Here is a 24,947-nt window from a genome sequence, read left to right as displayed (position 1 = left end):
TGGAAAGAGTGTTTCACCAGCCCGTTTACACTGGCTGTAGAAACTGAGATAAAAATGCAATCCATCACACCCCGAGCTGGGCTCCCCCCTCACTGGGAGCTCGGGGGTTTAACTGTTTGACAGCCACTGAGACTTGGCAAATACAATGACTGAGGAAAAAGGACTGGAAAAACCTACAAATTAGAAAACAGAGTGAAGTCAGGCATGGAAAATTCAACTCCTTGCTCAGAAATTAGCTGCCCAACATGAAGAAAACAAAAGGGGCTCCTGGAATGGGAAGCTGCAGGTTTCCAGGGCTGAGGAGGCAGTAGGACCTTGTGGGTCACACCAAAGCATTGTCACATCCCAAACCCAAGCTCCTGAACCCAAGAAGGGGAGATACATTAGCTGAGTAGTGTGGAAAGTGCTCCAGAACATCTGACTTGAAGCAGGATTGGTGATACAAAGAAAAAGGCATGATTATGATTTTTAACCAATACCTGGAGCTGATAAAGTGATGCTAAAAGCCACCTCTTGCTCCAGCATCTCCCTTACGGTCATTTCACCCGACTGTGCCCAGCACCCAGCAGTGCTCTGGGGCCTGCCTGTGCCAGCCCTGGGGTCAGTGGTGCCTGGAGCAGGGCTGGCTGTCGTGGTGGCCATTCACAAGGGCCATCTCATGACTGCACATGGTGGTGTTGCTGAATGCCTCCAGGCTCCTCTCCGGCGTCCAGAGAGAAAACAGATGTGAAGGATCAGCTCAGGGCGGGGGGTGGGGAGGACGTGGACAAATAAGCAAACGGCAGAAAACCTTGAAGAGAAAATAACCAGGCACCAGAAAGGAAATGAACTCTAACAAGGGATTAAAAATAGCAGCAAAGCAAGGAATCCAGCTCTGCCAAGACTCTCAGTTTGTTTTCAAGTGGAGGCAAGTCAGAGAGAGCTGCCAGGGCCTGAAGATTCACATACACCTGACAGCAGCGGGAGAAGGGAATCCAGACTGGCTCCCAGCATGGTGGACAGGAGCAATGTGGTCTAGCTGGTACCAGTACCTGGTGCAGCCAACTTTGGAAGCTGCTTGTCAAGAATCACTCGTGCTCTGGAGTCATTTGGCAACCCCAGTAGTTCTGCAAGACAAGGGGAAGAGCTGCCTTTCTCTCCAGCACTCAGGTGTGTTTTTCCCCTTAAATCCACCACAGTTCAGCAAACAGGAACATGAATGCCCTGGAGATCTGACCTTCTCCTCCTCCCCTGCAGGAAGGCAGAATTTCAAATAGATTTACTGGTGCTGCCCTCCAGACGCTGTCTCGAGATGACCTGAAAGTCAAAGAGTGCCCAAGGACTCCTCAAACATCAGCCTTGGTTTGGTGTGACAGGACAGGCAGAGACTTCCTGCACACTGACCTGGCAGCCAACTCGCTGTGCACAAGGAGCAAGGTGGGACAGTGTTAGCCCAGGAGTTAAAGGAAAGCTTAAGGTGGTCAAGAATGCATGTAAGACAAAAGGGAATGGATGAGGCAGCAGGCTTCTTATAGCTCTTGCATAAGAGATCTGCTTTTCCCATGCCAGAGCCTGAGGGACCATTACCTTTAAGGGTTTTCCAAAAGTCCTCACCTCCACGGAAGCTCCTAAGACCCTGCAAGACCACTGGAGGCCCCTTGGTGATTCACATGGCTTGTCCTCAGAGGGAGCTGCCCCTGCACCTTGCAACAGCAGAGGTTTTGTGGCTTTTCTCACTTCTGGTTAGAAGAGCATCCCAAGCCCTTCGATGGCACCAGCTGAGCACCACAGATACAGCCGCATCCACTGGCACTTCCATGGGCCAGACACACCCCAGCCACAACTCCTGGACTGAGGGCAGCAGCACCCTCTGCCATGTCCGCATGCTGCTCAAGCTGGGTGAGTTACAGAGCTGCAAACATGGGGTCTGCCAAAATCTCCTGCTCCTTACACAAGGAAGGAGGAGAATTCATCAGTGATGCATGAAGGGTACCTCGAAGCCCCAAATCTGGGCCTACAGGCACTGTGCCATCTTTAAGCTCTCAGAAGAGCGGAGGGAACAGGGTGCCAAGGTGTCCATCACCAGATGATCCTCATTCCCATGGAGTCCCAGCTGCTGGATCCAAGCTTTCCAGCTGCAGCTTCTTGCTGCCCCCAGCATTCCACCCACCAGGAGAGACCAAGCAGCCACGAGTCACTTTTGCTGGCACAGTGCAACCCTTGCAGCCTTGCTCTGTGCCAGGCAGCCACACTGCTGGCTTTGTCCCCTTGGGGAGGCGCATTGAAACCTACCCTGGTCCCCTCCCTCCAGCTGCCACTCCAGACGCCAAGCGTGGAGGTGCCAGACACGGGAGATGCTCTCGCTGGCACACGCTGCCCTTCGCAGCCGAGGCACAGGAGCAGAAACGTGACCCACTTCAGCAGGCAGAGGTCAAGTGGGGAGCAGAGCTGCAGGCACACCTAGGCTCTGCTTGACCTGAATCCTCCAGGAACACGCAGGCACCTTGGCTGCGCTCCAAGCCTCCATCATTACTGGATAGTTTGCATTTCCTTCTAGGAAGGCAGCCGGGAAGATCGGCACGCGGTGCACAGCCCGCGGCTACAGACTCCTGCAAGGAACAAAGCTCCAGTGCCCGGAGCTGAGCGCGCCAGACAATGGCCGGTAATTTTCTCTGCCATTCAGGCTCTGCAGGAGGAGAAGGAGCATCCCTGACAGCCTTATTTTACAAAATCAGACAAGCCCCTTGCACAAGGGGCATTCCCCAGCCAGTCTGGTGCAAAAACTGATCCTCAATCCTACAAGCTTGCCATATAAACAAGGAAAGAGGAATCCCTTGAGTGACCAGAGGCAGGTGAGGAAGACCTGATGCTGATTCGAGGCTCAACAGACCTACCCTCAAAAGAAGGAGGGGCAGGGAAAAAAGCAGGATTTCCAGAAAGAACATTCTTGCTCCAGGATGTAATAACTTCAGGTGTCCAATGCACACAGTGGGTTTCTGTTCGGGTAGCAGAGGCTGGCCTGCCAAAAGACACCTTGGCCCCAACCCCAAGGCTGGGGTGTGACCCCAAGGGTCAAGAAATGCACATAAATCTCTATGTAGAGCACAGCTTGAAGAACTACAAATCCCCAGATCCGCGACCCACTACAAATGCATGATCCACAGCTGGGAAGGGCAAGATGGTGGACAAATTTGGATCCACTACACCTGGAGACCCCAGAATTCCTCTCCCACAAACAGACTCCCATGGTTGCAGCCCTTCCTCACCCTGGGGTCAAGCAGGTCTGCAGTGTAGTTGGTTGCACTGTGGCTGTGTTTCTGGCAGGACCAAGGGGGCAAAACTTGCAACACTGTCTGGGATCAAGAATCGAAGCCCTGGACACTATCACCATGAACTTGAATGTGAGGGGTTTGGAGCCATCCTTTCCACAGGAAGCGACATTTACGAGTTATAGATCACCTTAGGAGCATGTCAACATATGAAGGCTGATCTGCATCTTTCCCAGGGTGAGACAAGGCTGCTCTCCTGCTTGCACAGGTGTTTACTCACTTGTGACCAGCTGGGCAGCCACAGGGGTGTCAGGTAGGTGCCACCCTCTGCGGGGTGACCACGTCTCTGTTGGTTTGAAATCGCACATTGGAGTGCGTAAATTGGCACCAAGTTTGAAGGGAGTGAGAATTTTTGCTTTGTTTTTTTTTTAAATCACTTGTAAAAACAAGAAGCAGATATTGAACTGGAGCCAACACCTGTATCTTTGTAAGACTCCCAACCACCAGCCTTTTGCTGACTCTAGAACAATAAATATTCAGAACCTTAAAAGCTTTACTTCAATCTGCTTAGGAGAAAGCAGCCTCAAACAATGGCCAAGAAGGGATCTTGCCCAGCCTCAGCTTCAGTAGATCAGTTCAGAGAGGGAATGGCCCTCACCAGATCCTTGCAGCATCACAGCTCCTCATTCTTTTACAATGCCAAAAATTGAAGGCCCCCGCCCGTAAAAGCCAGTTAGTTAGAGTACAACCACCCATGCAGCACATGTGGCCCAGCAGAGGAGACAAAGGCCTCTGCCAAGGTAGGAACAGGAACTACCAGATAGAGAGAGACGAACACATCTAAGATCAGAGCTGCCATCACCCCCATGGTGACGGTGAACCTCTGGCCTTACTTCTCTACATGTGGATTCAACTAGTTCAGATGGTATTTTAGGCTGCATATGGGGCTTTTCATCTTCAGAACACTTAACAGGCACGTGTTAATCCCTGCAACGCCCTTCCGTGGCAGATAAGTGTTTATTATCTCTGCTCTACAGCTGGTGGGACTGGCACAGCGGGGAGCTGCTCATTGTTGCAGACCCTGGGTAACTTCAGCTCCTGGGCTCCTTGAAAAGACACCGTGGGAGATCCCCAGGAGCCTGGGCCACATCCTGGGCCAGTGGAGCAGGGCTGGGCTGGGCACTGTCCCCAGATTTTCAGGGGAGGAAGTCAAAAGCACTTTCCAAACACAAAGCCCCAGGATACATCTCCACTGCCTTTGTGCAGTAGGTAAGAACAGCGGCGCTCATTTATCATGGGCAAATTAACGCCCATGGAGATTAAAGCTTTATCTCCCACCAGCTCAGCCACATCTGACTTAGTGCAGGGCTCAGGCTGACACTGTGCCCCCACATGCTGGAGGAGCTACATCCCCACTGCACCTCCCTCTCCACAGGGTCCCAGCACCATGTCCTTGTCTTCTCCATTCTACTCTGAGCTGTGCCTTGTGCACCACCAGCCTGTCAGCTCTGCCTCTCTGGCCTGTTGAAGCCCATGTTTGACAGACAAACACATAAAGAAGAGGAGAGGGCAGGCTGGGGACACCCCAGCCATGTGGTCCCAACACCCATGCATTAACATCAGTGTGACAGTACCAGCTCTTTCTGTGCAGCAAAAGACAAACGTAAAATGAAGGACATCACCATGGGCACCAAAACCACCACCCCAGCCCCAACCACAGAGCCAGGGTCACATAGTGAGGAGGGAGGAATTTACCGTGCACTTGGTTGATCTCAGAGTTGGATGACAGGATCTCATCAGCCAACTTTTGGGCGGTGGGCAGCACCTCAGTGTGGTGTGCTGTGATCAAATACTGAACAAACTTCTGGAGCTGGTCCCTGTTCATCTGGAAAAGGGTCTCTGAGATGGGAAGACGGAGTTTGACCTGGTCTGGCTTGCGGATCCTGTACAGTGAAAGCGCCACGACGTGAGCGCAGTAAAAAATGTCCTTGTTCCCACAGCCGCATGTCACGGAGGTGATTTTGCAGCGGTCGAAGCTGATGGCCACCTTGTAGGTCATCTCTGGTTCTGTTGCAGTCGCTGGCTCCGTTACTGTTCCACTGAGGTGGAACCCTGGAGAGGGAAAGAAGAAGAGGGAAAGGTCAGGATAGCTTCCCTCTGACCACAACCACCCAGGCCAGCTCTGGCAGGAAGGAAAGCCAAGACTGCTTGTGTTTCTCTCTCATATAGCAAGGAGTGCAGCACCCAGCACAGCCCATCCCTGTGGCTTACACCCAGCAACACCCAGCCCGTGTATACAAACACACTTCTGCACCAACACACACACACAGCCAGACTCATCGGGAGTTTATTTAACAGCCAAACCCTCAGGGGAAGAGCAAAGCTGCTCGGTTCCCATTTGTTTAAGTATCTCAGACTGTTTCCCTCCTGGGAGTCATTTCCATCCACGCCTCCCTCTCGCTGAATTTGCAACTCACATGAGTGAGGGCTGGTAGAAAAAGACCACGTTTGCTTTTCTTTGATGAGGCGGACAAAAAAAATCCACAAACTAAATGCAAAGCAATTCCAGCTTTGGTCTCTCAACCAGGTAGAGTGCTCCAGGGCATGGTCACAGCTCTGAGCTCTTCCACACAGTGGAAACAAAGAGTAGGGACAGGAGCTATGCACAGTCCAAACCACAGCTGGGGGAAAACCGTTCCCGGAGTTCCACAAATCGTTCACACCAATGTTACAGTGCTCCTGACAATTCCCACCATGAAGAAAGGAGGCGCAGTGCCTTCAGGCATAAAGTGGGGAAAAAAGCCCCCAGAAGTACCAAACACAAGTGAGGAACATGAAATGCGCTCAGAAAGTCCCATGGGTCAAAAGAAACGTGGATGTACCAAGCAAGTGAGGGACTAAGTCAGTGAGGTAAGACTGACTGATGGATGCCTATCAACCTCACTTTGAATGGGAGCCTCAGGGAGTCCTTCTCACAATCCAGCTGCTGAATGGGTTCAACACCAACACTCTGCACTTGCTCAGCCACCTGGAAAAGAGATATCTTTGTTCCTTACACTCATCTGCCTTGTTCCTCCAAGAGAGTGAAGCTGCACCAGGAGGTTAATTAACACAGTCAGGGCAATCCGGTGTCCCCCTGTCAGAACATGGCGTGGGACCTGGCACCTCACAGTGCCCATCCCAGCCATCCTCCCTGAGGAGGATGCTCACTTTTCTCCATGCCACTGCAACCTTATTAAGCCTGTGTATGTACAGGTCCCTGCAGAGCCTGCCATCTCCTCAGAGAAGGCAGCAGACAGCTGAGAGCCCTACAATTAGCGACAGAAAAGGAGAAGGGGTGGGGGGGTGAAGATTAAAATACATTAACTGCATCAAACCCTTGTGCGTTTGCCAGCTCTTACAAAGGCTTTCGGAGACAAATTCTACCAGAGGTTTTTAATAAATGGCATCAAAACCAGCTATTCACTGCCAGTCTCTTTAAAGCCACGCCAAAAACCACATTCAAATCTGATTAAGCGTCAAGGAGGTCTGCTTTTACTTTAGTGCTGGGGCGGGGGAAAAGCAGACCTGTTCTGCTGCCATCACCCAAAAGCCACCCCATGTGGCCAGCAGAGCAGGAGGGGAGAGATGCACAGCCCTGCACTTCCCTCCCTGCTCACAGGCTGCTGGAGCAGGAGCAGTGTGGCTGTGGAGGTGCTGGGCTCGGCGCCGCGGGAGCAGCACGGCCAGGGGCTGTTGAGCCTCCCCCTCCTCACAAGCCCTTCCCCTGGCAGCCAAACTATATAAATCCAAAGGATAAACTCCAAAGTGTTTATGTTTTACCACTTCTCTGGTTTGCAATGCTTGGCAGGCGGCTCCGACTCACTGCCAGTTTCTCCCTAGTTTACTTTTTGAACAACTTAAAGGGACTGGAAACCGCGTTCCTAAGCAAGTATGTACGTATATCCTCATATGTATGCCTGCACACACACATATAAAACACTCTAGGACAAATTACTGGCCATAAACACTGCCTTGAAATTCTTACTTTAACACAACTGTGGGCCAGACCCCACTTGGGGCTAACTGGTGTAAGTCTGGAGGAACTCATTCAACCAAATTATCTGTTTCAGATAGGTATAAATCTGAAAATATATCAACTGTGGTCTGATCCAGCCTCTCACGATAGAATATTTGTCCAGATATTCCTCAGGATATTCTCAGGCATCCCAAAAGCTGTGCTCTCCCATCTGCTCCAAGAGCTGCTCTTCACAATTCAGATCTGGTCTGCACATCGAACAGGACCATCCATTATGTCAACGACTGCCAAGTTCATCTGGCACTCGAGCCCCAAGTCAAGTGTTGGTTTAGATTTTAGCTGTGGTGACAGCAGGTCTGTAGGATAAACTAGGAACTCTACAAAACATTTATCAAAAGTTGAGTTAGAAATTAAACATGGGGGGGTGGAAGAGAGATGAGCTGGCAGGAACAGAGGCATTATTTGTGAATATTTACATTAATGTGAGGTCAGACTGCAGCTACCACATTGCAGCCAAGTCTGCACCCCAGCACCACGGCTGCTGAGCACACGAGCTCAGCAGGGATGGGTATCACAGTCCCAGAGAAGAGTGGTGGCTAAAAGGTAGGTTTTGGTGTGGTTATTTCATTGTCCATCAAAGCACACACTCCTGCTCCACACAGAACACTGATGATATCACCAAAAAGCTATAGGTAGCCCTGGAAAAGTACAGCTGTCACTGTACCCTCCTCTCTGTTCATCTTACATCCTAGAAGAAAGAAGCATCCTAGGAGCTGTGCTATCAGCACTTCAATAGAGAGAAACACAGCGCTGATCACTGACATAGGGTCTGGATAGCACTGAGAGCAAAGACATACTCTCCTCTGTGTCCTCCCTGTACATTCAATTTAAGACATTCCTACAGCCCAGTGCTTATCTAGGACTTCATCTTCTGTTCTTAACATAAGCTAACTTGGTGTTTGATTTGCTGCCAGCAAAGTGACAGTGCCAAGGCTTGAAAACCATGGAAAATAAATAATTAAATACTATCTTTGTAACTACAGACTCATTATGCCCCTCCAGAGTCTAGCTTTGTCCCAAGAACTTCACCTTTTCCCTGCCCCAGAACACCCTCTCCTACTTTTACCCCAGAAGCTTCCCAGTGGATGTCTCTTTGATCGAGGTTGTAAAAGGAGCTGAGTGTTCATATCTGCCCCAGAAAAAGCATAGAAAGGTGCCATGAATGTTCACGGGCACACAGGGCATGATGAGCTCATCTCCTTCTAATCCCAGCCATCCAATCCATCAAATGGGGACAAAACTGGAGGAAGAACTTTCCTTGTTTTACTGCCACAGGACATTGCACCCCTGATTTAAATTAAAACAGATCCGCGAATTGTTTTCCAGGAGTTTGTGAGTTCCACATTGGTGGAACTTGTCACCTGGGCAGCACTCTCCTCTTCGGAGCTGATAAACCCTGTAGGTTGGGAGAAGGATGGATCCACAAAAAATAAAAAATCTTGGGCTCTCAAACAGCTACAAAGGATCAAGCCTCTAGCAGGGATCCCAGTGCAGGAGACTTTGCTATTGGGACAACAGCATTAACACCTCAACAGAAGTATCTTTAACCAAGATGGTGAATTCTTTGATTTCTAAACCTACTTGACCAAAAGAAGTTGTGCAAACTCTTCCAGTTCTGCAAGACCAGAAAGCCTTTCAACAGGACATCTTTAACCCACCTTTATCCTCATGCCAACCATCAGGAGAAACCACTAGCCTGTCCTGCAGCTCCAACCTACCATGAGGCCAGCTTTGCTTTGTGTCCTTCAGCAAATCACTGAAGATAAAGCAAACATTTAGGCTGGTAATATTGAAATACCTGGAGTCTGGAGACAGGCAGATGCCCAGATGGAAATTTAAACCCCAAAAGCAAGCACAACCCAGGCATAGCCTCTTCCCTTCTGATAACTGTGGCACCAACACTTGCAAGAGAGAGGAGGACTCCTCCACACCTACCACACTAGCTGGGAACCCGAGTGCTCAGCTCTGCTCCCTCTGGCAGTTGCTGCTCACAGCCATCCCTCAGATTTCACACTGCAGCCCAGACTGAAGTCACAGTTGTCATTTGCTAAATTGTGCCATTCGGAAAAAATGAGCTCTTCCTTCCCAGGCGTGGCAGTCGCCTGCCTTTCTCGGAGCGTTGGCACAGTCCTGCAGGGGTGGAAAGCAACACAGCGCTGCAGCCACCTGCAGGACCCAACCCTGAGGATGCTGCACCGGCACTGCTGTGTGAGAGGATGGTGCCCAGTAATACACAGGTAACGTGAGGAACATTTCTTCATGGCTTCTGCCTTCTCCACGGGCTTTTCTGTCTTTGTGATAATCCTGAAGCAGGGCAAGGAATGGCTCAGTAGAGGAAAACGTGCACCACATCCATGCCCTGAGCATGGACCGCTGGTGGGATGTAGCTGGACCATGTAAAGAGCTCACAACCACACCTAGCTGTCAAAACCTCAAGTAACCTCCTAGTACCTGAGGCTGATATTTTGGGCAACCTCTGTTAGGAGCCACGTGATGGAAAGTCCATCCACGCAGCTTCCTGAAGGCACCAGCCACATCCCCTTGCATCACAGCCAGAGAGGGGTGGCTGTGGCTGACAGCAGCTTGGCTGCTCACTGCTCTTGTACTCCGTGCTCAGCTCCCAGGATTCTCCACCTCTAGCCAGACTAACCCCAGTCCAAATCTGTGTTTGGGGAGCTCTGTCTTCAGGCAGGCAGGAGCTCTGTGAAACCAAATGGAAAAGAATAGACGGATATTTATGGGGCTCAGCAGATGTACATGAGGTAAACTGAAATTCTCAGTGCAAGTTGTGTACACTAGGTTAACGTGACCCAAATATGTTTTTTTAAAATTTCCAAACCACAGCGGAAAGTTATTTTAAACTAAAGTGATTCCAAGCTCTTTAGTGATTAAACGGACTGTAGCTCCAGCTCCTAGTGGAAAAACCATTTGTTTTTCCAGTGTGTGAAAGCCATAACTAGCAATGAATAATAATTGCCGCACCCGAGTGTTATTTATAAGCCATTCTCAGTCACATTTCCATGCCTCGAAACAGCAGCTTTCTAAACATGAACTCAAAATCGGTCAATATTTGTAATGTAGACAACACCCACGGGAGGAAGGTGTCGGTGTGCTTGGGCGGTGGAAAGCGGAGGTTAGTAAAATCTCTCGAAGCTTTCCAGCTTCTAGATCAATTCCTCCAGCCGGCTGATGCTGACAATTGCTCAGTCCCTGACCTTGCAGTTGGAAAGGAGATGGGCTCATGAACTCATTTGCACATGACAATGCTCCAGCAAAGTGAATCATCTGCCTCCGATAGTAACGAGAGTACAGTGTGCCCCAGCCCTCCCGGGCTCCATTCAACCAGCACAGGGCTGGCCTTTTGTGCTGCCAGTGCAAGAAAGACTCTGCTGAAGATGTGTGCAATTAAACCCACTTTTCTTGTTGCTCTTTTGATTCAGCGGCTCAATGAGAGGCACCCTAGGCAGGTGTTGTCACACACAGATAAAATGTGCCTTTTCAGAGCACTGGCAGACAGAAAGAAAGAGGGTAAGGCTGAATCAATTGCCATTTCTCCCTTGCAAAATAGGGAATCCAGGCTTCCAGTGAGTCAATGAGCAGAGCTGCTATGAGTTTCCATCCTCCCTCCTCTCCAAAGCTATTCTGCTTTGTGACCACAGGCAAAGGTGCTGCTGTTGAGAGAGACTTCGGCAGGAATGAAGGAGGCAGGCGATGGCTGGCCAGGAGGATGCCGCCCCAGCAGCACAGAGCCACACTTCTGCTGCTAAAAGATTTCCCCCTGCAGCCCTCCTCCCTCCTCCCTGTCCCTACCATGCTCCTGTTCTTGCCCTGTCATTATCATCCTGGAAAAGTACCTCCACTTTCACAGAGCTAACAAAGACCATTAATATCACCCCAGGAAGGAGCCATGCCCGCAGCTGAGCTGCCGCAGGAGGAGCCAAAACAAAGGGATATGGATGAGTTGCACCATGCCTGCAAGGGTCCCCACACATACCTACGGCCTCAGGCAGCAACTACCACAGGTTTGGGAGAAATACTCTTCTACCACCTCTCCAGGTAGGCCAGGGAAGAAGAAAGAGCTGCAGCTGTAAACAGAGGAGATGGAATGGGGCTGTTTGTGCTGGAGGGAGCCGTAAGCTCCTCTGAGCAGCTGAGTAAGCTGGAGGGACGCTCTCTCTGCCATCTGCTCTAATCCCACAACACCTCCTGCAAATGAAGAGTCAATCCGCTGGTTTCTATCCCTGTTAACCTCTAATCAGCCAAGAGGACTGGCCTCTGCCTTGCTCTTTATCCGAGCCAGCTAATGCGTGAAGCACACCGCGCTTCCCATCTGCTCCAGCATTACTAGAGTTAAAGGACAAAGCCGTTTCCCTGTCCCGAGCATTCACTTACACAGATGCCCTTGTATTAACTCAATTTCTCAGTGATTTCCATTATTACCCTTACGAGATTTCTGGTGTTTGTTTATCTAGGAGCCTGAAATGGAGGTTTTTCCCCTCCCCCTACCCAGCTCAGGGGCTTGGCTGGCCCAACGCCATGCTCCAGACAACCAGTCCTAATCTGTGATTTTACCCAAAAATATTACAAAATGTTCTCCATTTTCTCCCCAGCCTGCAGTGCACTTTGTTGCCCGTATCATTCTTAAGAACCAGGTTTTTTGGGTCTTTGTTGCCAGCCCCAAAGTCAAGACCATCCTTTCCAGCATCACCTTCCACAATCTTCCAACACCTGCCCACAAATGGGTTTTTCATCTACCCAGATGTACAACCCTTGCTCTGAAGACATACAGTTTGGGCAAAAAAGAAAAGATACAACCAGTTTTAAAGCTTGGACTGATTTCCTCTGCTAAGGTGTAGCCTTGCAAGCTGAATTCCTCTGCTAGCAGGTCAGATCCAACCAATCTAAATGATGGTTCTGAAGCAACAGAAAGGGCTTGAAGAGACTTCACTGCATCTTGGTTAACATGTGCTGTCCATGCAATAACTAGTGGCAAACTGCTGCCAACTTTCTGCTCTTTACTGCTACAGTGTAACTTATAGGCATCTTGAAAATAAAGACTTTTCTTACAAAAATCGGAAATGTGAGAAAGGTGAAGATGTGCAGTACATTTTTAAGCAGAAGCAGAGAATGCAGCATCCTTACAGTCAAGGGAGAAAAAGCGACGCATTTCTGTGACCATCCCCAAAGCATCCAGCCCTCTCCTCCTCTCCCTGTGCTTACAAGTGGCTGTAACCCAACAAGGAGCAACACGGTTCCTTGTTACAGCTCAGGTGTTTGCTCAACAGATGCAGGGTTGTTTTCAAGCATGAAAGAAAATATCCACAGGGAGGGAATTCACTTTTGCCGCAGCTTCCGGGCTCATGCGTGCCATCAGTTGGAGCTGCCACAAAGCAAACCCAGCCCCATGCTGTCACCACCTCGGCTGCCTCAAGGAAACTGATGGGAGATGCCAAAACTCACACACGAGACTCAGATGGGGTCATCTCCTGACTTCAATGAAGCCACCCAGATTTCCAACAGCTGAGAAGCTGGCTTCTAGCACATGAAAGGGTTCTAATTAGGAACTGCCTCTTATCCCTTCATGCAAGCGTCACCATGATGGGATCACTGAACTTCATCACAGTCAAAAGCAAAGGGAGCAGTGCTCTTCCCTTCATCGCCTTTTTTATGTGGTGATTCACAGAGCTCTTAGCGCCTCAAAAACATAATCCCAGCCCTTAAAGCAAAGTGTCTCCTATGCCAGAGCCCTTAACCCGTTGCTCCTGGCTTAAGGGCTCCTTCCTGAGTGCCCTCTGCTTGTGCAAGAAGTAGATCCAGAGCCATGGACATCCTTTTCTCTCGAGGTATCTGCTCGCCCTGCTGACCTGCTTTTCCGAGACACAACCTTCCTCCTGAACTGGCCGCTTTTCCAGGACTTAGCCTGAGGCTGAGGAGCAGCTTTGGATTTTGTCTCCAAACATGCAAAGATAAATTGCATTCAATGCATATTTTACCATTTAAAGCTGCCTCGGGAGTGGGCCATCTTCAAATCAAAACACAAATTCAATTTACCAATATTGAAAAACAAAAGCAAAACCAAGCCTGAGAACCTCCTGACTTGTCTTCTTCCCATGTTTTGGTCTGGCATAGGGCAGGACAAGGACCAGAATCAAACCAGGGCATCACACAGCAATGGAGGGAAGCAGAACACCACCCTGCTCCTCCCTGAGACACCAGACCTTAAAATAGCAGCTCTACAATTTATAGGGAAGTTATTAGTTATGATTTTCCTGGCCCTCAGATGCCTTCCGAGGGAATGAGGCAGCCTAGATTCAATACGAAAATCTGCTCCAAATTCTTCTCCAAAAAGACACTTTTCCCACTAAGAATAGCTCTTTCATTTTTAAGAGAGTATAAAGTTTGACTTTCTAAGTCACTGGCAGTGTTGTTAAATGAACACTGTGTTTACAAAGCATTTCAACAGCATTTCTGGTAATGGTCTCAGTAACAAATTTGTTGAAAAGGTCAATTAACTTCCTTCTGAGAACCTCACTTCTAAGCACAGAAAATGGCTTTGCATTAAAACTGCCTCCCCAAAGTGGAAAAAGCTCTAAGGTGACACCATTTTGCCATTTCCGCCCTCAACTCCCCATTCAGGAGCTGAGCACAGACCCCAGCAGAAGGCACCAGAACGACTCCCTTCTCCTGCTGACTTTTACAGCCCTTATTTAGAATAAACCCACCTTTTTTTTTCTTTTTACATATATATATATATATATATATAATTTCACTAAGGAGACCACAGAAACACACTTTATATTGCAGAAATATTATTATACTTAAACAGCTCAGCTCACTTCAGTAACTTCACAAAATCTTGGCCATTTCCTCCCCTCTCTGGCCCTCAAACCAATAAAGCTTAAATTCTGGAGCTTATTTGGGCTGTTTCATATAGGGAAATTATCTGCTCATTGCAGAATAAATTATTCAGCAATTGCTATTCCAGATCAGCCTCCTCTGTTGACATTTTATTTCAGAATAATTTTTGGAAACTCGGTGAGTAGATTTCTGAAGAAAAGGACCTCAATTCCAGGACAAGGAGTTATCCAAATACCTGCTGGCACACCAGTGGCTGGGCTGGTCACCATCCCATGGTGAGAGCCTTGACCAGAGCCATCCCAGAAGAGGAAGTGAGAGGTGGTATCAGGTTTGGGAAGACTGCTGTATTTCAACATCCAGCAAAAAGTGAGGTGAAGGAAAGGCAAAGACCTTGATTTTGTGTGGAAATAAATGTTTTTTCCAGCTTTCTTTCAATCCGTAAATTGCAAATTGAGAGGAACCATCCAGCAAGAGGCTGGAGGACTTTGCATCACAAGGTGTAACATCAGGAGGGTGGCACAGCTTTTATCCATCATGCCAGTAAAGTGTGTTGAGGGTATTTGAGAAGCACCAATTCTGACAGTGGAGAGCCCTGGCAGAGCTCCACATCTACATGTGCTGTGGTAGTTTCCAAGCCCAACTCAACCTGCTGGTGGATATTTTGTGCCTCTTCCACATGGCCCAGGGCCTTTTCTGGGTATTCTCCGGTTCTACCAAATTATGCATCACATCCAACACTACTCAGAGTCAGCTCCATGGAGTCCAGAGGCCGTGCCTGAGCAGTCAGACTCATTGCCATTTCCTGGGCACAACCATTTCCACGCGTCCCACAAACAGCTCCCTGGTACAAACACCACTACACACAAACCTCAACACACTTCAGAGGGCAACAGCAAAGCAATGTGTTCATGCACTGCAAGGAAAATCAAAGAGGGATAAGACCAACCCAAGCGAGGCAACCACATAAAAGCCCTCAGTTGCCAGTATGTCCTCTCTGGTGAGACCCCACAGCGAAGTTCTGGGTCATGGCTGACAAGCAGTCAAATTTCCCGATTCTGCAGGACCAAAACCCTCTGCAGAGCAGTCAACACGCTTTAAATAACACTTTAAAAACCCTTTTGATCACATTAGTCTTCACATGACCTTTCTGAGAAGTCAGGAAGGCAGCGGGAGGCCTGAAGAGCAGAGACTTCCCCAGCAGCCCTCCTTGCTTGAAAGGAATGTGGTTGGGAGACAGATGCCTGACAAAGATGTTCTGCTCTCCTGCATCAGCAGTTTTCACCATCTTTAGCATGCAGGCATTTCAGGAAAAGCAGATTCCCGTGCAGTGATTTTAAGCCCCTTTCTCCTTCTGGACACACATTGTGCCCAGCATCTCCCAGCCACACATCACCGAGCTCTGCTTTAGCAAGGAGCATGCAACTGGAAAGCTGTCCTGGAAGATCCACCATGCACAGGAAAACATGAGCCCTCCTGCTTTTCAAGTCCAAGATGACTCCACAGCTTCACAGCCTTCAGAAACACAAAGGGCCACAAAAGCTGATATCCAGGGAAATAGGAGCCATTGCTCTTGCTGGGTTGGGAGCAGTGTACAGGCTGCCTCCGTGAAACTCATGTTTCTCATTAAAAACTTCACAGATTTTTTTTTCTTCCCCTGGAAAAACATTGTTATTCAACCCACAGCCTAGACTGCAGGCTCCTCCGTTTGCTTTTGATGCAGTGCAAACATCTAAAATGACACCATGTAATGACAAGATCTGTCATCGGGATGGCTGGGGCTACAGTAGAAAGAAAAACAAAGGAACGATCCTTTCCTTCTCCCTAGAATTCAACACAATTAAAACAAAAGGAAACCTATATTGTGAAGTTAATGCTAAATACAAGGATTGAAGAGAAAAGGGAAAAGCGTGATGTGAAACATTTAGTGGTGGTTTTCTTCCATTATGTGACATGAGGCCCCTTTGGCAGTGGATGGAGGGTCTGCAGCTCCTCTAAACATAGATCTATTTCAGTAATTAAGTTCTCTTACAAAGAGGGAAAGGGAAAAGGAGAGGGAAAGGGTTGCAATATCTCAGATAACTATCTGTGGGTGAAATTCCACCTCTGCAGCCTCCTGAAGCTCCTGGTTAGCCCCCATCCTCTATGGGACAGGCCAGGCACAGCTCCCTGGTAGCAGACACGGTATGTACCAAAGGGTTATCAGCACATTCATCACAATTTGGAACTGGAAGCAACCAAAAATGCAGTCAGCTCAGCATAATGGGAAAGAAATAAAGTAAAAAGCAAAACCAGATGAGCAACTAGGAACTGACTCCTCTCTTCCCTTTGAAAAGGGAAGCCAGTAATTTGAGAGAAGGTGGTTTTACCCACAATCTCAGCAAAGGGTTTTAGGAGTCGCCCTAATAATCACATAACCTAAGTATTACACAGTACTCCCACTTAAGAGATGGGGAAACATGGTGGGCAAATCTTCCTGACCTTTGAAAGCAGGTCCATAGGCACGCCCAGAAAAGGAGGAGCAAGTCCCACACTGTGGGTGACAGACATGTCCTGGCTTGGAGTGGTCTCTCTTCTGGTCAGATGGCAAAGTGCACCTGAGGAGCTGCACCCCGCTATTTTCCCGGCTCCAGGCTGAGCAGGAGCAGAGTCCCCCTTCCCCTGTCTGGGAAACCAAGACAGAGGGGTCTGGCAGCAAATTCAGGAACGGTGGCTGGGCAGTATGCAAGGAGCCCATGCTCCACTGCTGTCTCTCCAGGAAGGAAACCTCCAGCCCTGCCTTACCCCCAGACATCTTCCTAGGGCTCAACCTGTTATATCTGCAAGGTTTTGGGTAAACTCTCATGTTTGGGCTTTCCAGGAACCACTGCCACTGACTAAATATGGTGCTTCACTGCAAAATTAATTGCTCTAATGAGAGTGGTCAGGGCTGATGATGCCCTCACTAAGATGACACCTGCAAATGTATCTGTGCAGGTGGATTCCATACTGCCCTGATGCTGGATGTTGCTAACCCCACTTCCACAGCTGCTTAGCAACTCCCACAGTTTGCTGCACCGACTGTGTGTACACCATTAAGTACCTTCACACTCAGGTTTTGCAAGTGAGGAACACACAGGAGATAGCACACAGGCCATTTTCTCCTACAGGAGGTGCCACCTCAACCTCTGCTGGGCCCTTGAAAGTTCCTCCAGGATGCCAAACTGCAGCACACACCACTGAACAACCACTATCAAACCATTTGCACTGGAAAAGCCCCAGTCTGTGGAGCCACATGAGAAGTCTGGTTAACACAGGCACTTCAAGAAGATGCAAGCATGATCCTGAAACCACCAAGGTACAGAAATTAAATTCAGTTTGCTTTCCAAGGCTTGTAACATTTTAAGCAGATACAACTGTTTTTGTCATGGCTTATGGCTTCTGAGTTGAGCTCAGAGAAGTTAACATCAGCCTGATGCACAGCCAGACTCCGCCATCATGCCCACACTCCCACAGGAGGGGTACGCATTACACTTAGGGCGAGGTCACCTCCAAACCAAACTCAGAATCACCTCAGGTTGGTGGCTGAAGGAAGCAGCTGTGGGTTTCTGGCATCTCCAGGGGGCTGAGGCCTGACTGGCACCACACACTGAATGATGATGCTCGCCTGGAGGAGCAACACTAGGATTGCCCAGTGATACACGGGGAAGATGTGTCTGTCCAGTTGTGCTGGGTTTCAAATTTACCCAGAGCTAAAGGAGATGAGAGCCTCAAAGTTCCCAGTAAGACCCATTTAATCCTCCCAGAGCCCTTGCTTAGAGACCTACTTGCAGAACTTCACACCCATCACTTGTGTGCACAGGGAATGGTCAGCCCTTACAGCCTCTGACACTGATGCACTCACCTCAACAGCAAACAGTCCTTCAACAACACACATGCCAAATTAAAATTATTCCAACCCTCAGCAGCTTCTCTCTCTGAAGAGCAACTGCCATTACTTATTAATTCGCTTCCTCAAGATAAACAAGAGATTTATTAAAGTCTGAAACAGACCAGGAGCACACAAGGCAGCAGAGGGGCAGGGGCTGCCCCTTGTCTTTAAAAAATAAATACTTCTGTGCTAGATTACACTTTCTATTTGCTGTTTCCCCCAGGAACCAGTTTCTACTCTGTGCAGGATGGAAACCCCACAGACTTCTGTGTTATGTTGAGGGCTCAGTCATATTTGAGGGGAGGAAGCACCAAATTTTGGACCTAGCAGGTGAAATGGAAATAAAAATAGACATTTTAAAATAAAAGCTAAATGCATCTGAATGATGAGTGCATCTGTCTACAGGCTGCTCTCACAGATCATGACCTTGACATCTTGCAGAGGAGGTGCAACCTTTGACAATCAATTCAGTTCCTTGTTTAGAGAAACTGCTCCATTAAACCTAGAGATGAACTCAGCATGGATGAAGAGACCAACACTTCCCAGGAGAGCTGACATTCAGTCTCACTCCATTCAGTCAACAAGCAGGTGATGGTCGTGGGTGGAACTGGAAGAACAAAACTCTTCAGTACAGTTTCCTACGTCATCTACAGTGAGGAGAAATGGTTGGAAGGATGATGAGGAACAGAGTTCCCTTCATGCTCACAATGTACATTTGCAAAGGCAAAACATCATCTGTGGATTTTCCACCCATGCAACAGCCGCTCCAACAGCCTTGCTTTCATACATCCCCCCTTGTTTCTCCAGTCACAAGGGAGGAATTAAAAATGGCTGTTTCCAGCCCAGTACAAGTTATCAACTGCATCACTACACCAGCACAAAGGAAATTATGTTCACAGTATATCCAGCATTTGTGCAGACAGGAGTACAAGGGAGATAAAAAGGAAAGAAAACTCACAGCAGGTAATCAGGACACCTAAAATACAAGTGGCAGGTCTGCAGTCATGGTTGCCTTCACTCCTGGTGGCTTGCTAAAAACCAACTTGATTTTTAAGTGATCAGTGCAGAGCAACAGCACAGAGGATGCCCCTGGGGCAGTCACAATCTTGGGATCTCTAGGATGCCCTGAAGCCCTTATTCCTCAGCCTCCCCCTTAAGGAAGGTGTGAAACCTCACATTAGCTTCCTATAATCTCCAACTACACTACTGTAAGAACCACAGCTTTGAGAGCTCTGTGCCACCAAGAGACATTGCTGGATTCAGGCAATTGGTATGAAGGGTGCTAGGGTGAGACACCCCCAGACCCATAAGTCTGAGTGAACTAAACTAGAAAAGAAATGAAAACCAAATCCCCTGTGACCATCGCAGACTCCGTGACTCGCAGACCATCGCAGCCAATCCCAACTGTTGTTCTCTTCTCCTGCTGACTCCTGGACCACAGCAGTCATGGGACTGTCCTGGTCACACCTCTGCAATCCTCAAGCCAAATGCTTGGGAAATGCCATTCCAGTTCAACACCCCTGGGAGATGTGATGACTGAAGGGCCATCAGTTGACATCCCCAAGCTGTCCTGCAGCAACCAGACAGATAAAACAGTGTGGTGGAGGCTGGCACGAGCGACAAAGCCAGCATGGGGCATTCCAGCCTCCTGCTACTCTTCACCCATCACTGTTCACCCAGCTCCTCCACATCCAGGGTGGGCTACAGATATCACCCGGTATCCAAAGCAGATGCTGGATCCAGCTACCACCACTGAAGATACCAATTAATCTCACCTTGAAATTTTTGGCTTCCTCTATCTGTGTCGACTGGATAGTTAAGCTGACACCTTTGCACATTCTCTTTGTCTGGAGCCAACAGATCAATCTGCCTCAAATACAGGAGATGTCTTTTTAACACTCCAAAGCTAATGAAAAAAATCCCCTCTGGTGAAAGGAAAACACTGGATCAGAGAAGTTTTATTAGCCCTTAACCATGTGAAGTTGGAAGCTCGTCCCCTGTTTAATTCTAATACTCCAACTCTGTTAAACATTAACTGTATAAATAATCAAATACTTCACATGACAGAGTCATACTTCCAATATGGGGCAAATAACCCAGAGGGTAATGAAGGGTGTAGTCTTCTGGTCTGAAGGATTTCCAGCGCTCTCCAAAAAGCAGAACAAAGACAGTCCCTTCCCCCTCCTCTGCCTTCAAAGCAAAAGCTTTGATTCACTTCGGGAGACCACATCAAGCCAGAGCAGAGGCATGCAAGTGATGTATCTCATCATTCCCCTCTGCTCCAGAGACACACGTGAAACCACCAGCCACTGTGTGGTCTCAGCCTTCTCAAACAACCTGCATCCACTCCTACAACATCCAACTGTCCCTGGTGCTGCTGGCTGGCAAGCTCTGAGAGTCCTTCTCACCCTTGCTCCGCACCGCCTGGGGAGGTGATGTGGCATCAACCACCCAGCCCACATCATTCCCAGACTCAGACCCTTCCACCAAACCCCAACGTTGCTTCTTCAAGAAGAGTGTTGTCCTGGCAAGCAGGACTTGAAGCAGACAGGAGCTCCAGCTCTCCAAAATCCTGTGATCTTCCACCTGGTTCGGAGGGGCCACAGACTCAACCCCACTGAAAATATCCCTGGTCTCCATTGTTTGTAACATGGATCACAACCACCTGGTGTCCTTGAAATTAAGCTCTCACTTTCCTTGGGCTTTGGTTTCCCTGACTGCAAAGCTGGGATAATGCCCTTTCTGGGACTCACAAGGGTATTTTAAGGAGCAGGCTGAAGTTCAGTTCCTCAGGAAATGACCGGTGCATTTGCTGTGGAAGAAAAGCTCTGTGAAGGAAAAAAGACTGTTTGAAAGAAGTTAACAATTAAAAGCAGCATTAAAAGTATATAAAAGTGATGCTGACCATTCACCTCATCCAAGGCCAAGCTAAGGTAATTTTTTGAAATATGTAATCATCTGATGCCCAAGACTGCCTCAGTTTAGACTGATGCTCTCACTTTAATGCTGACTGAAAAGCTTCAAGTGATGCTTGACAATCAAAGCATCAAGAGCCAAATGGAGAATGGTCTGACCCACAGCCCTGCCTAAAACTGCACTTTCAGTACTTCTGAGCTGACTTTGGAAAGCCAGTATTGGCTTTGGTAGAACCCAGGATAGCCACTGTACATTAATTATCACTCTTGCTCTGCAGACAGACATACAAAAGATAAAGACAACAGTGAGGCTTGTTCAGAACAAGGGATCCAGCACCATCTCAGCACAAGTACCTTCTCCTTCGAGTGTTAATCAACCATTAGATTTTGAAGACAGCCCTTGACTGAAGGCTTTTTACCTACACTGTAAGGTAAAGCATGGACTCACCAAAACCCATGTGATTTTTGTCCACATTGTTAAGTTTAGGTTCAGCACACCACCCGAGCTGTACAAAAAAAAACCACCTCTCCCAAGCACAGCCATTACACCAAAATCTGCATTGTTGAAGGAGTCAGCAGGACTCCTCTCTATCAGCTGCATGGACAAGAAGAGACCCACTTCCACCACTGCACCCCCAGCCACACAGCTGAGCAGAGCTGTATGGTCCATCGTGACACCTACATAATATTTCACCAAAATTGTACTGTTCTGGGCTTCTCCCAGCAAGACCCTGATTTATCTCCTCCTGCTGCTGACAGCTGAGAGTGCAGCTGGGATCTACAAGAACAGAGAAAGGCTCTTGGTTTCTAGAATGTCAGCTGTGGAGGTGGGGGAAACCAGGTGTTGCATTCTTGGGGAAATGTTTTTCCTGGTCAGCCCATCATTTTCTATTTGCTCCTCTCAGCACCCCCAAGAAGCACACACAGCATGTACAAGTGCATAAGACACCCCTCAGGGGCCCCCAACCTACCAGCACTGACTGGAATAGCTCAGGCTTGAGCCCAACTCTTTGCAGACACAGCCCATCCCACATGCAGAAAGTCTGAGAATGTAGAGGGTGAATATGAAGGGGAGAAGGGTCCCAGATCCTTGGAACTTGGTCCCTTCAGGAAGCCACACTGATAAGGGCTTAGCATGACTTTACAACATCCGTAAACAGGTTTCAGCAAGTAACTCAGACGTCATTCAAGTTATTGATGCAGCACCAGAGGAAGGACCCTCTGAGAGCATTGGACACGAGCATCTCAGTCCCTCCTGGCTCCCTCACCCACGCTGACACACTTCACAGGCAACTGCCCACGCCCAGAACAAGCAGTCTGCTCCAGGGCCGATTCCCACTGCATCTCCCATCCTTGTTTAAAATGAGAGCTAGCTGGTTTCCCTCTTGTACATGGTGCAATGCCAGCCACACTGAACAGGCTTCATGTAAAACACAGCCCACCGCCTTTCCAAGCCAAGGGGGAGACATTCTCCCAGTCTGCAGATAGCAACTGCAGACACCCTTAAAGCCAAGCTCTTGGTCTTGCTTTCCTTCATGAAGCAAAAGCAGAAAAAGCACCGCAGCTCCCCGATTCCTGCTTTTTCTGCCATCTCTTTCAGCAAGATAGACATACAGACCTCCTCCAGCTCTGCAGCAAAATCTTATAAACAAGTCACACCCGACAGGGACACGGAGATGCCAGGGACATTTCTGAAGGACAGCAGCCATGATGAAAGCCAGAGCTGAGCAGATTTCCTATCAGAAAGGTTAAACCTTGAAGATCACTCCCTGAAACATTCATCCCAAAGGGAAAGATAGGTTTTAAGGTGAAACCAAAGAAGGAAATTCAGCCAAATGACCATGTCCCAGCCTGTGGTGCCACGACTGACATGGCATCCAACAGAGCTGCACAGCCCTGCAGCTGCTGCCTGTGCCATCCTTCTCCATTCCTACAGTAAAAGCACAGAGAGCCCAGGAAAAGCAGATAAGGCTCCTTCTGAGGAAAAGCAACCCCGTTCCTCATGAAGCTGATGGAAAAGCCCTGGAAGGACTATGTGCAATGGCCAGAGAGCTCACTCCCACTGAGGCCTGTGGGGCAGCATCTATGTAAGCTTTTTTGCACTCCCCCAGACACCTACCAACACTCTGCTTGGAGACACTCAGGTCACAGAGCAGCTGGAAGGCATGAGAAGCCCCAAAACAAGGCAGAGTCACCAGCATCACGCTGCACACCTCTGAGATGCAGGAACCTAAGGGCTGGAGGCACCAAGGCAGCCAGGATGCTGTGGCAGAGCTGCTGCCACCAACATCCTCCTACACCAGCCACCCACTACTCCAGCACCACTGGCAGTCCAGACCTGGAGGTAAAGCCAAGAACCACAGCAGGAGAAGGGCAGACACAGAGGCAGGAGAACCAAGGGCTCTTCGCCTCCCACGCAGCCGTGTAACTGCAGCCAGAAAGCCTTTTGGACTTACAGTTCCTTATGCTGACAGAAAATTCAAGCTGAGTTTTACTCCTGACTTGCAAATCCTGAGGAGGAGGAGGAAAAGGATAAAAAAAAGCCAGGCCATCTGCTCGAGGGCCTTGCAGCAGAGAAGAAGGCTGCACGTGGTGATTCTCCAGGTAGAGCCCTGGTATGACTTTCAGGTTGACTTGGCCATTTGATTTCTTTAGTGCAATTCCGGGCCCAGATGTTTCATAACACACGCTATCGAGTGTGTACATGTGAGGAAACTACCTCCAATCTGAATATCCCTGAGAGCACATTGCTCTTATTAAACACTGCAGAGCTATTGCTCCATGCAGCATTAACAGTACAAGACATTCTGGTAGACTACAAAAATTGGCCCATAAAAAATAAACACTTCTGTCTTACTAAGGGCATCTGGAAATGACCCAGAGAGCTTGTCTATTTTCATTGGTAGCATTTTTGTACAACAGAAGAAAGAAACTGATTGTGAGTTTTGAGCAAATGTTCCTCAAATGCTTACAAGGAATCCCTGAAAACACCAGCAAACATGCCACCCACCCAGCTCCCCACAGGCAGAGCTTGGAAGACCACAGTGTGGTCCCGTTTCATTCAGGCTTTACCCAACTAACTATCCTTCCTGTTGTCTCTCAGTAAATCACATCCTTGAGGAAAGAAACTTGTCTCATACACAGGACCCACCCACTCCCACAAGCATCCAACCCCACCGCAGCACACACGTGGCAGGGAAAGACAGGCCAAAGGAATGGGCAGGCTGCCCTTTACTGGGATGCTCCTCTGAGACCAAACCATGGTTCTGAAAGAAAAACCCAGTAACAACGTTTGAAGTTAATACATTGCTACCTTTGCACTCCCCAGGGCTACAAACCTCCACCCTGCCAGCTGGACACACACCGGCTCAAATGCAAGAAGCAAGTCAATCCTTGGCATTTAGGGGTGCAAAGCTGAAACCTCCCTTTGTGTGCCAGAGGCCTGTGGTCATTCTTGGAGCTTCAGCACATCAGCAGACAGCAGCATGACTTGCCATGCTGCCATCATAGCACACCAGCAAGTTAGGAAGCAGGAGGTCCAGGAGCTCTGCTAACCTTCTGGCTCTGCTACAGAAACCAGCCAGAAACACTCAAATCCCATCAAGGATGGGGTCCCAAAAGAGCAGACAGGAATAAACCACGAAGAGATAGCATCTTCCTCAGCAGTCTCTTGTCTGGAGATGTATTGCTGGTGACTGATTTCTCAGGGCTCTTCAAATTCCTGCTCCAAGCTCAGAGGATTGGAAACAGGAATGGTGGAGTCACCCATTCCAGATCCTACCCAGGAACTGCTCTGATGACTGCCTGGCTCCTTCCTTCACAGCAGAACGTTCCAAAAATGAACCAAAACAAACTCTAGAGTCATGACACTTCTCACAAGGCAGACTCCAGGCTCTCCAGCCAGGCCCAACTGCAGACGCCACAGAAGTGTATTTATTTTA

General features: G+C 48.8%; 1 protein-coding gene across 1 annotated transcript in view; it reads right to left on the bottom strand.

Annotated features, from left to right (window-relative positions):
* ZSWIM5 (zinc finger SWIM-type containing 5) overlaps positions 1-24,947 on the bottom strand; it is a 97,270-nt gene that overhangs the window by 25,529 nt on the left and 46,794 nt on the right. The window contains 1 exon segment of the mRNA XM_030953588.1: positions 5,004-5,360. Coding sequence (XP_030809448.1) covers positions 5,004-5,360 — 357 coding nt within the window.

The sequence above is a fragment of the Camarhynchus parvulus genome, chromosome 8, assembly GCF_901933205.1.
Source record: "Camarhynchus parvulus chromosome 8, STF_HiC, whole genome shotgun sequence".
NCBI lineage: Eukaryota > Metazoa > Chordata > Aves > Passeriformes > Thraupidae > Camarhynchus > Camarhynchus parvulus.
The sequence above is the reverse complement of the archived record's forward strand: the minus strand, read 5'-3'. Positions and strand labels throughout refer to the sequence as shown.